Source organism: Camelus dromedarius, chromosome 7 (genome assembly GCF_036321535.1).
Source record: "Camelus dromedarius isolate mCamDro1 chromosome 7, mCamDro1.pat, whole genome shotgun sequence".
NCBI lineage: Eukaryota > Metazoa > Chordata > Mammalia > Artiodactyla > Camelidae > Camelus > Camelus dromedarius.
The window spans coordinates 16,149,990-16,165,734 of record NC_087442.1 but is presented as its reverse complement, the minus strand read 5'-3'; the positions used below and the strand labels follow the sequence as shown (position 1 = coordinate 16,165,734).

Sequence of the window (15,745 nt, the reverse complement as noted above, 5' to 3'; positions counted from 1 at the left end):
TTAGGATTATAATAAATACAAAGGTGGCTTTCACTATATCAACATTAATAAATCCTATGAAATCTGGATTATGGGAACTGTTTTTGTAAGCGGAGGACAGACAGCCATTTTATTCCTGACTCTAAAAAATATTTGCCTTATTTAATTTCTATATGAGTTGAATATAGAGGAAAATTATTTCAGTTTAATACAGCCTTGAAATAAATCTATTGCCTTATTCCCATTACTTATTATTTATGCCCTTCCCATACCATAGAATAAAAAAATAAAGAACTGATACACACAACGTGGGTGAATTTCAAAATCACTGTGCTGAGTTAAAGAAGCCAGACACAGAACAGTAAATGCTATATGAAATCACACCGATATGAAATGCAAGCTAATCTATACAGACAAAAAGTAGACAAAGGTTTCCCGGAGCAGGAAGGGACAGAGTAGGGGAGGGAGGAGAGAAAGGACTGTAAAGGAGCACCAGGAATCTTTTAGGGATGGTCTTTCCTAGATCTTGTTTATGGTAACGGTTCCACAGGTATTTACAACTGTTGAAACTCCAGGGTATTGGGCCAACAACTCGCTGGATTCAGTTATCATCTGCCAAATGGCAGAGACTGACAATAGAGCAGCAATCCAGTTTAGATATCTTATTTTTGAAGTGCCTTCCAGACACTGAAGTGGAGGTATTGAACAGACGGTTGCATATATGAGTCTGGAGTTCCAGGAAGAGATCCAAGCTAAACATATATTTGGGGATTTTCAGCATAAAGATAGTATTTTAAAGTACGAAGCCAGATAAGATTTAAGTGAGTGTAGGTACAGAAGAGGGTTAAGGAGCAAGTCCTTGGGAATTTCAGCACTGATGAATCAGGAAAAGAGTAAGAATCCAACAAAAGAAGACTGAGGAGCACCCTCTGGGGTAGGAGGAAAACTAAGAGAATGTGTTGTCCTGGAAGCTAAGTGAGAAAGTGTATCAAAGAGGAGGGAATAGTCAACCAAGTCTAATGCTTCTGCTGTCAAGTGAGATGGATTTACTACTGGATTTTACAACATGGAGGTTTTATTTAGGGCAGATCCTGATCAGAGAAATTTCAGGAGAATGACAGAGGTACAAGTCTAATTAAAGTGTTTTTAAGTAGGAGGAGAGAAACTGGAGACAGGTAGTATTTATAGAATTTTGCCGCAAAGGGGAGACTTGTTCTTCAGTGTCCCCCACTGCTTAATTTAAAATTGTATTTCTCAACCTTATACAATTTTTCCTGAGCTGAGATTCTCATGGTTTCTTGATTATATTATAAACATATGTCCTGGTGAATCTTGATGATATACTAATAAAAATTCTACATTTTTTTACTGAACTAAATTATTTCAGACAGAGTTGTCTTTTCTTATTTGTTGGTGTTGCCCCTTTATAATATATAAATTTAGTGCGATGAATTTTCTTCAAAAATGTCCTATCTTCATTATCACTCAGTTTCTTGCAGAAGGAAGTCTGTCCCTTCTCACTATTGAACTATTCAAGTGGTAATGAGCTGGATCTGTCCAAGATTAATGACAGGGCCAGTCAGACCCCTTCAGTTCTGGAAGAGTTTGAATTTGTTGATGAGATACAGTACAGACACAGATTCAGCTGACTGAGGCCAATCAGGAAGGAGAAAATTCATAATAAATCCTGGCAGATAATTTTGTATGCAAGTCATTTCTTCTGTGAATTTGGTGAACACAAACACAATGCTCCTGCAGTATCCAATCTTCGATTTAGCCATACCACAAGCACCCAGAAGTGAGTCATGGCATTTCAGGCATCATCAGGCATCATTTCTCTTTTTTTGGAACACACTTCACTTGCACAGCTTATTTGTAAACTACCTCTAACCATTTTTTTCCAGTGTTGTAGGTGGATTTTAAATATTGATCAACCATTACAGCAAAAAAGATCAAATTACTGAAGCTGAGTGATGAGTTTAAGAGGGAGTTCCTTATACCATCCTCTCTCTCTGGGGGAATACTGAATTTTTTTAACGAAGTCCAAAAGTACTCTGAACTATCGGTGGTGCTCTAGATCCCTTGCCCCCCGTCAGTTTTCTCCGTGACGTAATTCTAATTCCTACCCTCTCTCTCACCTCTATCAAAGATCAGTATTCATTACCTTCACTTCCTCACCTGTATACTTGTACACCTACTACAGTCTGGCTTCTGCTCTCACCATAGCAGTGAAGTTGTTATTTCCAAAGTTCTTACCATACTTGACTTCTCTACTGTTGGGTATTCCCAGTGCCTTCACACTCCCCCTTGATTCACTGAGCAATTCACCAGACATATCTGTGGAACTTCTGTCTCCTTGTTTTAGTCCTGTTTCTCTGGCCGTGCGTGCCTGGTGTCCTACATGGGCTTCTCTTCCTCTGCCTGAACTGGGCCACTCCCCAGCATTCCATCCTTCAGTCCCTCCTCTTCTCACCACATACTTTATTTCTGAGCACTCTCATCTATCCCTGCAGCTTCAGCAAACAACTGACGATCATCATATTTTCTAATCATCAGTCTAGGCATCTCTTCTGAATTCCATATTTATCTGCCTACTGGATATGTCATGTTTTTCCTCACAGATACTTCTAATTCAGCTTGCCCATTGCAGATCTTTCTCCTGCATTCTGTGTCTCTGTCAATAATACTGCCATCCTCCAGTGGGCTAAACAGCCCAAGACATACCCTAATCTTCTATATCTCATTGGTCTCCAGTAAGGAGAAGCTCTATCCATTCTACTCTCAAAGATTCTCTTGAATCTGCTTTTCCTTATCATACCACTTTCCCTCTAGTTCAGACTCCCTTTCTGCCTCCCTTGACTGACTGCGTTAGCCTCCTAACTTGGCTCCCTGCCTCCAGTCTCACTTTTCTTCAACCTGTCATCCTCCTGGCTGCCATGTGGTATTTCAAAAATGCAGATCTAATTATATCATTTCCACACTTAAAATCTTCAGTGGCCCCCTAACAATTCAATTTTTAAAACATAAGCATCTACCAGTCACAAATTATTCCTATTTCAGAAAATTTCTCAAAAGTGCTATTATTACAAACAAGGTGTCTAGTTTTGAACCACTTACTCACATCTACCTGATATTCTAGTCATTCTAAACCATCCTGTGATTTCCTGAATGTGCCATGTTAGTCCCAGTACCTTGATTACTACCTCTTTTTTAACTTAGCTGACTTTTCTTATTCATCAAGACTCAGATTAATTAGGAATTAGGAAGTTTTCCTTATCCAGCTCTAAGCATGGCTAGGAGTCCCTCTTCTGCAACACTCTAGTAAGCACCTTGCCTTATCTCTAGATATATATTCTAATTGATGCTTTACTTTTCCCTCTCTAGTCCCAACTGTTGGCATATTAAAGGCAAGGACTATATTTTTCATACCTATTTACCAAACCAAACAAAATAATAGACACATAATAATCATTCAGTGAATATTTCTTGAATGGCTAAGAATGGCTTCTCAAGAGACTGTAGATAAAATCATTTTACTTGCCAGCATTGCCAGATATTGTAATCATACATAACCTCATTTATCATCTCTCAAGTCCAGCTTAATACAGTGAGTGCTTTAGTCATCTGTTTCCTTTCCTTTTAGTAATGGACAATTCCTTTTTTAAAAAGGCATTATTGTGGAAATTTCAAGTATAAACAAAAGTAGAGAGAATAGAATAATGAACCACAGGTGTCCACCCTTAATAGCTATCGGCATCCTGCTATTCTTGTTTCATCTATATTCCCACCATTTTCTGTGTGTGAAAGTATTTCAAAAGTCAGCAAATCATGCAGATACTAACTAATACATAAACAAGTTTATACTGTATAGCACAGGGAACAATATTCAGTATCTTGTAGTAACTTATGGTGAAAAAGAATATGAAAACAAATGTATGTATGGTCCTATATGAAGTATTGTGCTGTACACCAGAAATTAACACCACATTGTAAACTGACTGTACTTCAATAAAAGCATATTTTAAGAATAACAATAAACAGATAAATAATCACCTCCCCCCACCAAAAAAAAATAAAATGTAATTTAAAAAAAAGTCAGCAAATCAAATTGTTTTGCCCATAAATAGTTCAGTGTATATCTCTAACGAGATAAACATCTTTTTACAAAGCATAATATACTTCTTGCTTTTTTTTAAATGTCAACAAAATTTATTCTTAAATATACAGAGATTATATAATTTATTACCATCTTCTGCCACTCTGATTAGTGTATTCAAAACACTGTTTGAAAGAGACTAGTCCCTTTCTCATTTCCCCATCTTGAAAAGAAAACAAACTAACAAGAATTTTTCCATTGTGAGCTTTCATTCTCTTTGTGATTCTGAAATATGATTTTTAAGCAAGGCTTGTAAAAATCTCCTCCCCTGTTGAACTAATTATGTTGCCTTGAGAGAGAAGACATTTCCTTGATTTTTCTGCGAACCATTTGAGTGACAGTGGAACAGTAACAAATTCTGGCGAGCTGAAATTGTTTACTGGAATCGTTTATTTTATTCTGAGTGGATTCTACTTTTTATTATGCTGTTTACGTATCAATTTGGCATCATAATTATAAGTAACACTACTACATCCTTTAAAATCTACCAAGCTTCCTTCAGGCTATACTCAGGGTTCTCCCCCCCCCCACCCTATGTATATTAAATTTTTTTTAATTCTGTTAAAATACACATGATGTATTTTATACACATGACTGTCTCAACTGTTTTAAGTGTAAAGCTCAGCAGTGTTAAGTGCATTCACGTTGTGGTGCACACGGGCTTCAGAACTCTTCGTCTGGCAGAACTGAAACACCATACCCATTCAACAACTGCCCATTCCTCCCTCCTCCCAGACCCTGGCAGCTACCCTACTTTGACTTTGGCTATTCTAGGTATCTTATACAAGTGGTATCAAATATTTAGAAGAAAAATGCAGTATTTGTCTTTTTTGTGACTAGTTTGTTTCACTTAGCATAATATCTTCAAGATTCATCTATGTTGTAGCAGATGCCAGAATTTCCTTCCTTTTTAAGGCTGAATGATAATCCATTGTATGTTTAGACCACATTTTGCTTAGTCATTCATCTGTCATGGGCACTTTAGTTGCTTCCACCTTTCGGCTATTGTGAATAATGCTGCTATGAATATGGGTATACAAATAACGCTTCAAGCCTCTGCTTTCCGTTCTCCTGGGCATATACCCAGGAGTGGAATTGCTAGATCATATAATAATTCTGTTTTCTATTTTTTGAGGAACCACCATACTGTTTTCCATTTAGACTGCACCATTTTACATTCCAGCCAACAGTGCACAAGGGTTTTAATCTCTCCACATCCTTGCCTATTATTTTCTGGTTTTTGACAGAAGCCAGCCTAATGGGTGTTAAGTGGAATAAACACTTTTAAAATGAACTTTATTTTTTAAAATTGTTTGTTAAACATTTTAATGTTATTATATGCTTATCACAATTAGCAAAATACACAATAATTCCTTCATATCATCTAATAAAGGTGTTTCTAGTTTCTAACATGCTCTTCCCATAGTTTACCCTACATCTCCATCCTTGTATTTCCTCACACATAAGCTTTGGAGACACCACTGATTTCTCTCTTCTCTCTCTCCATGTCTAATTCATTTGAAAATCCCCAGATATACTCAGGATACTCCTCTCCTTCCCTACTTCTCACCCTCCCAGCCACTGCCATCACCCTGGTCCAAGCTGCCATCCTCTCTCCTGCATTGTTTCAGCAGCCTTCCAAGAGATCTCCCTGCTTGTTTATCCTTGCCTGTGTTCAATCTGTTCTCAACTCAGCAACCAGCATGATCCTGTTAAAGCAAATCTCAAATGTGACACTCTTCTCAAAGCCTTCCAGTGGCTCCCTATTTCTCACTCAGTAAAAATCAAAGCCCTTAAAGCCTGTGAGGCCTTACGTGAACTAAGTACAAGTTACCTTTCTGAATTCACATTGTATCTTTCCCCTTGTACATTCTGCTTTAGCCACTTGTCCCACCTTGGTGTTCCTTGGACACAGTAGCACGCTCCTAGCTCAGGGCCTTTGCACTAACTATTCCCCTTGCCTGCATAGCTCTTCCCTCTGACAGCTGCTTGACTTGTTCCCTAACTCCTCTGACACAGCAGGTTCACAGGGAGGCCTTCTCTGAACACCTTTTTAAAAACAAAAATCAACCCCTCCCCCCAAGAATTCCCTATTCCCCTCCCCAGCTTTACTTTCTCCTGTAAATTTTACTGTCTGATATATATATCTTACTTGTTTATTTGCTTATTTGCTGCCCTGTAATTAAAGTATAAGCTTCAGATGGATAAGAATTTTTAGACAGAATTTTTGGCACATAATGCTCAGTAAGTAATTGTTTAACTAGTTCAGTTTATGTATCTACACATATTTTTATGGTTGCTCCCCAGATCTGCATCACAACTTAAACAGTAATATGAAGGAATGTACATCTTTCCAAAGCAAGAAGGCTGGCGTAAATTGGACAGATGATGAAAAACGAATCTACAGGGATAAAGAAATAGCCCAAACTCAAGAAATACTGCAGTATTTGCTCCCCATCATGAAAAGCACTAAAAATGTGCAAACCACTCAGATAAAACAGATACTCAATCCAAGAATCAACTTTCAAATCCAACATCAGTAAGTCAATACAATTTTGTCATTCTTAGCTATTTAATACATACACTCTTTTATAAGGAAACAGGGGGCTTATTAATTCATTATCCTAAGAAACAAACACAGGATCTTAAAAACCTTGGCAGCTACACCACATTTGACAAAGGGACAAAGGCCTAAAGCCATAATAAAACACTGGATATGTGAAGGGGTAGGCTGTCAGGCCTTACTTATTTGATTGTTTATTTGCATGAAACCACTCATTCATTTGGATCTGTGAATAAAGTATGCATTAATAAAGTATGACCATGGCCTGACTTGAAATTTCTCAGGTGTGTTTAAACCTTATAGTCCTAGGGGGCAACCAGAATTAAAAATAACTAACCTGAGCTACTTCAGCTTATACATATTAAGAGGAAAGCAGAAAGGATAAGGCCAGATTTCTTTTAAAGATTAAAAAAAACAGAACCATCACTAAGGCCAAAAGGAAACTCATGTAAATAAAAGTAAGACAATGACAAGCTGAAAATAATATAATACTAATATTATCAATAGATTTTGATAAAGTACTTTCCATGTGCTGCACAGCATTCTGTGTTTATACACACACATTACATTCTACACATAAGGAAACTGAGGTAGAAACAGGTTAAGCAACTTGTCCAAGGTCACGCAGGCAATAGGTGGCAGAATTGGATTCAACCCTAACTAGACATTTTGGCTGCAGTCTTTCATCAGTATGCTTTGACATTTCTCTTCATAATATAAATGAAAAGCAGAGGACCAATATACTTAATATTCAAAAGCTGCCTACAAATCAATGACAAAATTATGAATATTTTAATAGGAAAATGGGCAAAGGCTATGAACCAGAAATTCAAAAAGAAAAAAAAAACCCAACATGGCCAATGATCATTTAAAAATGTTCAATCTCACTTAAATCCAAGCAGTAAAAATTAAAACAGTAATGAAATTCTCTTCATTTTTGTCTCTCAACAGAAGAATTCATTCACTGATTGTTGGAATATAAATGGGTACAGTGTCTAGAAGGCAATCTAACAATATAAATGAAAACTCCCTAATATCCACATTTGTTTTGACTGAATTCTACTTTTAGAAACTGATCCTAAGGGGAAAAAACCTAGGAAAGGGCTAGAAGATTTCTGTAGTGATACTCATTTCAGTATTGCTTATAAGAGTCAAAGAGAGGGGAGGGTATAGCTTAGTGGTAGAGTGAGTGCGTGCTTAGTTTGCACAAGGTCCTAGGTTCAATCCCCAATACCTCCATTAAAATAACTAAATAAGTAAACCTAATTATCTCCCCCCAAAATGAAAACAAAAAAGCAAAAAATAAATTTAAAAAAATAAAATATTTTTTCAAAAATTAAAAGAGCCAAAGAAAAATAAAAATGAATCTAAATGTCCAACAATAGAAGACTGCTTAAATAAATTATGGTACATCCTAAAGTGAAAGATTATGTCGTTATTAAATATTATAAGTGTATATTAACTAACATGAAATGATGTTCACAACGTGTTAGTGAATAAAAGCTGCAGAACAGTTTGATTTGGTATGGCTGCATTTATAGATTATGTTTCTACATTTAATGTGTGCATATTATACACACTCACACATATATATCTAGAAAAAACTTTGGAAGCACATATTCCCAATAATGATTATCTCTGGATAGTTACAGTATTGACAGTATGATATTCCTCTTCATGCTTTTTTCCCTAAATTTTTATTAATGCATATTTCTTTATTGTATAATCAGCAAAGTCAATAAAAATCATAAAAATAGGCAACTGGTAGCAGTTTCTAGTAGGATGGGGTAGCTCTCATGCTGGGGAAGGCAATGCCTAACAGAAACTGAATCTAGTGAGTCAGCTAATATGAGAGAAGCAAACAGACAGTGTAGGCCAGGCAAACAAGGGACTGAGTATGATAGTATCAGCAAAATCAAAAATCAGGAAATTAACAGCAAAATACAATGGACCTACGCTCCCCATCAGGCAAAGAGGCTGAGAAGTTGAGAATCTGGATATAAGCAAGGGGTCTGAGAGGGGACAGTTAGGATGCAGCTTGAGTTTTAGTTATTATCTTCACAAAGAGATTTCTTATATATTTTGAACCTAGACATGCACTCAGTGTGGACTGGCCTGAGCCTGAGGGTGTAAATAAATGGTAGTCTTTATTGATTAAGAACTCTGTGGTTACATATAGCAAAATAATTCAAGCTAGCTTAATCAAAAAGCATAAGGTACAGTGGGGGGAAGAATTATAAGGAAATACAAGGCTACTCATGGAAACAAGAGAGAGAAGGAATTCAGGCAGGATTCAGGAAAGGCCTGGAACTGGGCATGGGAAGCTGTCCATCTTCAGTCTGTGCTTTTCTCTCTCTACAGAGAAGTTTTCACACCCCTTACTTAACTCACAAATCTGTACCCTATAGCAGCTTCACTTAAAAGACTAACTCATTATCTCTCATTCCCAATTCCAAATTGTAGGGAAGGATAGTATGACTGGCAGCCACTCCAGTGGGCAGAAGTCAAATAGTTGTAAATATGGCTGACTGAAGCCCTACCCTTGTGGATCTAGAGGCAGTCCCCATAGAAGGGAAAATTTTGCCTGGGGTAGATACTCCCCAAAAGTATCTAATAAAGGTATACATGGAAATATGAAAAATTAGGAGAGCAGAAAGCAAGACCATTCTTAACAAATGATCTCACTATATATTTAACATCATCCAATTTATATTTTTTGCTCTTAAAACTCATTTCCTTATGGCTGCCTTTTCTCTGTTTTCTGTATCCTTTATCTGACTGACTTGACACACATAGTATCACATGATGACAGGGTGGAATGAGAATAAGCAAAGAATGAAAAGAACTCACCTTTGCTAAACCATTTTAGGCATCAATCCAGTTTGGACTAGGGAGAGACTAGTTAATTAGTACTGTAACAGGTTGCAGAATTAACGTGCTAAAGGATATAACATCTGAACGTAACTACAGAACTGGAACTTAAATTGTTCTTTTCTCACGCCAGAATGAATAGGGTATAAGTGGATTACTAATTAATAGCATATTAGCAAGATGATATACATCTCTTAAATTATCACTGGTCATGGAGTAACAAATCTCACATCTGGACTCCCATCTGGTAGTGATGAAAATTCTTTTTTTAACATTTTTTATTGATTTATAATCATTTTACAATGTTGTGTCAAATTCCAGTGTAGAGCACAATTTTTCAGTTATACATAAACATATATATATTCATTGTCACTTTTCTTTTATAATTTTTTTTTTTTGCAGGGGGGAGGTAATCAGGTTTATTTACTTTTTTTTTTACTTTTTCAGTGGAGGTACTGGGGACTGAACCCAGGACCTAGTACAAGCTAAGCAGGCGCTCTACCATTTGAGCTATACCCTCCCCCCCATTGTCACTTTTTTTTTCTCTGTGAGCTACCATAAGATCTTGTAGATGAAAATTCTTGAGAAAGATTATGCAAATCAAAATCTAATTAGAGACTTTTTCACTTCCTGGAAGATGAAGCAAATGCATTTTCCCTATTCTTCCCACTAAAAACAACTAAAGACCCTAGATGTTGCATATAAAGCAAGCATAAGATAACTTTGAAAGGTGGGAAAAAGAAGGCAGACTAGCTAGGGACCTCAGAGCCAAGGAGTGACACAGTGGGAAGTGGCCTGGGGCTTCTTTTTGCCTCATATATTCAAGACTTGGAGCTGAAGAAGCCAACAACCTAGAAACACCAATGGGCACAGGCCAAGAAAAAAGAAAAAAATGACAATAAAAGCCTGTACTATATGACCAAAAGACCAGGAAAAGGATGGCCTACCAAAATGGAAAATATTCCTTTTCTAGTAGGAGACAAAAACCACACTACTCCAGCCGAACACTACAGATAAACAGTGGCTTCACTCCCACCCACATAAGCAGAAGCAGAGTGAAGGGTCTAGACTTCCACTCCTATGAGGTTATAATGAGGCATCTCTAACCCCCTGCTAGGTAGTGCAAAGACGGGTAAGTGCCAAGTCAGGACTTTCATCCCCACGGGCCTATAGAGACCCCCTCCTCAGGGTATCACCAAAGACCATATGGAGGGCCAAGACTTGTACACCCACTAGACAAAAATGAGGTGCCACTCCCTTTCCCTACCATGGGGTGTCAAAGGAGGCCTAGTGGAGAGTCAGAACTTTCACCAATACCCAGCAGTAATGAGGCCACCTTTACCATAGTGTCAGTGGAGGATGGATACATGGGAAGAGGAAACTCCTACACCTGCCCAGCAGGAATGAGAAGCTCCTCCCCTCTGGTGTCAGTGGAGTCCAAGTGCGGAACCTAGACTTCCACTTCCATCTGTCAGTAATGAGGTCTCACCCCTGCTAGACCAAAGTCACAAAAAGTCAGCTAAAGCAGAAGGTTTAAATAAGATCTAGAGTCTCATAGCATATAAGAATGTCTGTGTTTTAATCAGAAGTAAGTCATCACACCAAGAATCAAGAAGATTAAAATTGACTGGAAAAGATCATCAGTAAATGCAAACACTGAGATAACAGTGACGTTAGGATTTTCTGACAGATTTTTACAGCAGTCATGATAAAAATGGTTCAACAAACACAAACACACTTGAAACAAGTGAAAGAAAATATAAACTCTCAGGCATGGTTGGGGGGCAGAGAAGGAGAGAAAGAAATACAAGGTAATAAGAAAAATCAAAGGGAAATGGAATGGAAAAACACAATAATGGAAATAAAAAGCTCAGAGGCTCAACAGCATAATTGAGAGGACAGAGGAAAGAGTCTGTGAACTGGAAAAGAAAGAACAACAGAAACAACCCAACCTGAACATCAAAGAGAAAACAGACTGGAAATAAAATGAACAGAGCCTCAGAGACCTGTGGGACTAGAAATCAAGATCTAACATTCATGTTATCAGAGTCCCAGGAAGAGTAGGAGAAAGCAGGCAAGGCTGAAAAAGTACTCAGAGGTACTCATATTTACCAACTTGGCAACAGACATAAACCTAAAATTGAGCAAACCACTAACAGGACAAACCCAAAGAAATCCATGCCAAGATACACCAAAATTTAACTTTTAAAAACTAAAGAAAAAGAAAAATTCTTGAAAGCAGCCAGAGAAAAATGACACCTTATTTATGAGGGAAAACAGTTTGAATTGCAGATTCCTTATCAAAAACTAAGGAGGCTAGAAGTGGCACAATGTTTTCAATTACTGGAAGAAAGGAACTGTCAACCCATAATCCTACACCCAGCAAAAATAAAAGAGAAATCAAGAAATGCTGAGAAGAAGGAAAACTAAGAGAACTGTTCACTAGAAGACCTACACTAAAAGAATGGCTAAAGGAATTTTTCTAAACAGATAGAAAATAATTAAGGAAGGAACATCAGGAAAGAAGTAACATGCTGAGGAAATGTACAGGTAAATATAATAGGACTTCCTTCTCCTCTTGAGTTTTCTAAATGTCTTGATGGCTGAAGCAAAAATTATAACACTGACAATTATAAATGTGAGACGGTAAAGGGACATAAAGGGAGATAAGATTTCTATACTCAAGTTATGCATATGCAATGTAGTATCTAGTAACCACTCAAAAAGCTATTCAAAGAGATATACTCAAAAACATTATAGATTAAAAAAAAATGGAATTCCCCCAAATATTCACATTATCCACAGGAAGGCAGGAAAAAGAAAACGATAGGGAAAAAACAGCAAACATAAACTAAAAAATAAAAGGCAGATTTAAGTCCTAAGATAACAATAACTATATTTAAATGTAAATGGTCTAAATATAACAATTAAAAGACAGAGATTGGAAGAGTGTATTAAAATATATTACCCAATGATATGCAGTCCACAAGAAACTCATTTCAAATATGATGTAGGTAGGCTGAAATAAAAGGATGGAAGAAAACTTATCATGAAAACAATAAAGCAGAAGTGACTATATTAATATCAGATAAAGTAGATTTCAGAGCAAAGAAAAGTATCAGAGACAGACAGGGACATTATATAATAAGGCCAACCCACTGAGAACATATAGTGATCTTATATGTGTATGCACAAAACTACAGAACTACAAAATATGTGAAGCAAAAGCTGAAAGGAGAAATGGATAAATCCACAACTGATCAAATCAGTAGACAGGAAATCAATAAGGATGTAAAAGAATTCAACACCACTGACCAATAAAATCTAATTTGCATTTGGAGTTTACTCCACTCAACAATAGCAGAATACACACTCTTTTCAAGTATGCATGGAGCATGTTTATCAAGATAGACCATATCCTGGCCATGAAACAAACTTCAACATATTTAAAATAATTTAAATCATATAAAGTGTATTCTCTTATCACAGAGGCATCAAACTAGAAGTCAATGCACAAAGGTAACAAGAAAACTCCCAAGTACTTAAAAGTTAAACAACATGCTTATGAACAATTCACGAATCAATGATGAAGTCTCAAAGAAAATAAAAACATGTATTGAATGAAAAATGAAAACAGTGTATAAAACTTGTGAGATGTGACTAAAGCAGTGCCAGGAGAGAAGTATACAGAGCTAAATAAACACATACGTTAAGAGCAAAAGTCTTAAATCAATAAGCTCCTACTGCAAGAATTATAAAAAGAACAAAATAAACCCAAAGCAAAAGGAAGGAAATAATAAAGAGATGAAATTGAAAATAGAAAAATGACAAAGAGAGTCAGTGAAATAATTTGTTCCTCGAAAAGATCAATAAAAATTGACAAATTTCAAGCAAGACAAAGAAATAAAGGCACAAATTGCTAATATCAGGAATCAAAGAGGATACCCCTAAAGATCCTGCAGACATCAAAAAGGTAATAGGAAATACTACACACATATATTTGATAACTGAAAAAAAAGATTATTTCCTTTAAAAAATCACAAACTACCACAATCCACACAATATGGAACTGAATATCTGAATTCCCCTCCAACTATGAAGAAAACTGAATTTATTTTTTTTAAAACTCCCAAAAAAGAAATCTCCCACATGGCCTCACAGGAGAATTTTATCAAATATTTAAAGAAGAATTAGCACCAACTATAAACAATTTCTTCCAGAAAATAGAATAGGAAACAACACTTCTCGGTTTATTTTATGAAGCTACTACTAGCCTAATACCAAAACCAAAGGCATTGCAAAAAAGGAAAACTAAAGACTATCTCTCATAAACATAGCAAAAATCCTTAACAAAATATTAACAAATAGAATTCAGCACCATAGCAAAAGAATTATACACCATGACCGAGTAAGGTCCATTTTAGGAATTCAAGATTTGTTCAAAAATCAAAAATCAATCAGTGGGATGCATATTAGCAGACTAAAGAAGAAAAATCATATTATATTAATTGTCACCAAAAAAGCATTTGACAAAATTCAGTACCTATTCATAGTAAAAATTCCTAGAAAAAAATTAGAGGGAAATTTGCTCAACTTAATAAAGACTACTCTCACCACTCTTATTCAATATCCTGCTGGAAGTTCTAGCCACTGCAGTAAGGCTAGAAAAAGAAATAAAAGGCATACTGATAAAGGAAGAAATAAAACCGTCCCTATTTGCAAAAGACATTATTACCTATAATAGAAACCCCATAGAATCTACAAAAATAGACTTCCTATAACGAATAAGCAAATTCAGCAAGGTCTTAGAATACAAGATAAACATACAAAATTAATTATAATTCTATACACAAGCAATGAAGATGTAGACACTACAATTTAAAATAACATTTATAACCTCTCAATAAAAACAATACTTAGGTGTATATCTATCAAAATATGTACAGGGCTTGTATGCTGAAAACTACACAACATGCAAAAAAAAGTCAAAGGAGTTCTAAATGACTACAGAGACATAGCATGTTCATGGATTAGAAGACTCAATTCAATAAAGATGTCAGTTCTTCCCAAATAGATATACAAGTTCTACTTAATTCCTATCAAAATCCCAGCAAGACTTTCTGTAAATATAGACAAGATTATTCTAAAATTGATATACAAAGACATTGAAATAGCAAAAACAATTTTGAAAAAGAAAGATAACATGGAAAGAATCAGTCTCTCTGATTTCAAGATTTTTTATATAGCTACAATAATTAAGAGAATGGAAGTATAGAAGAATGGAAGAATGGAAGTAGTATGGAAGGAGGAATAGACATACATATCAATGGAACCAAACTGAGAACTCAGAAATAGACCCACACAAATATCCTTGACAAAAATGCAAGAAGCAAGTCAGTGTAGGAGAAAGAGCCTGTTTAACCAGCGTTGCTAGAGCAATTAAACATCCAGCGGCCAAAAAAATGAACCTTGACCTAAACTCATACCTTGTACAAAAAAATAACTCAAAATAGATCATGGATTTAACTGTACAACATAAATCTATACAACTTTTAGGAGAAAAATTTTCAGGATATAGAGTTGGGAGAAAGTTATGCTTTATACCAAAAGCATGATCCATAAAAGAAAAATTGATAAATTAGAATTGATCAAAATAACAGCATTTGCTCTTTGAAAGACTCTGGTAAGAGGATAAAAAGACAAGCTATACTATAGGAGAAAATATCTGCAAACCATATAAATAAGAAACTAGAATCTAGATTAAAGAAATTCTGAAACTCAATAGTAAGAAAACAACACAGGGAACTACATTCAATATCTTGTAATAACCTTTAATGAAAAAGAATGTGAAAACGAATATATGTATGTATATGCACAACTAGGACACTGTGCTGTACACCACAAATTGACACATTGTAACTGACTGTACTTCAATTAAAAAAACCAAATAGCTCATTTAGAAAACAGACAAAAGACATGAATTGATCATTTCACCAAACAGAATATACAGATGGCACATAACCACATGAAAAGACATTTCACATCTTTAGCCACTAGAGAAATGCAAGTTAAAACCACAATGAGATATCACTACACACCTATCAGAATGCCTATAATAAAAAATAGTGATAATACCTAAGGCTGATGAGGATGCAAAGAAATAGTGTCACTCATAT

General features: G+C 35.8%; 1 protein-coding gene across 1 annotated transcript in view; it reads left to right on the top strand.

Moving 5' to 3' along the window:
- AGBL3 (AGBL carboxypeptidase 3) overlaps positions 1 to 15,745 on the top strand; it is an 85,095-nt gene that overhangs the window by 67,480 nt on the left and 1,870 nt on the right. Inside the window, exon 15 of the mRNA XM_031455409.2 lies at positions 6,441 to 6,674. Coding sequence (XP_031311269.2) covers positions 6,441 to 6,674 — 234 coding nt within the window. The remainder of the gene's footprint in view (positions 1 to 6,440; positions 6,675 to 15,745) is intronic.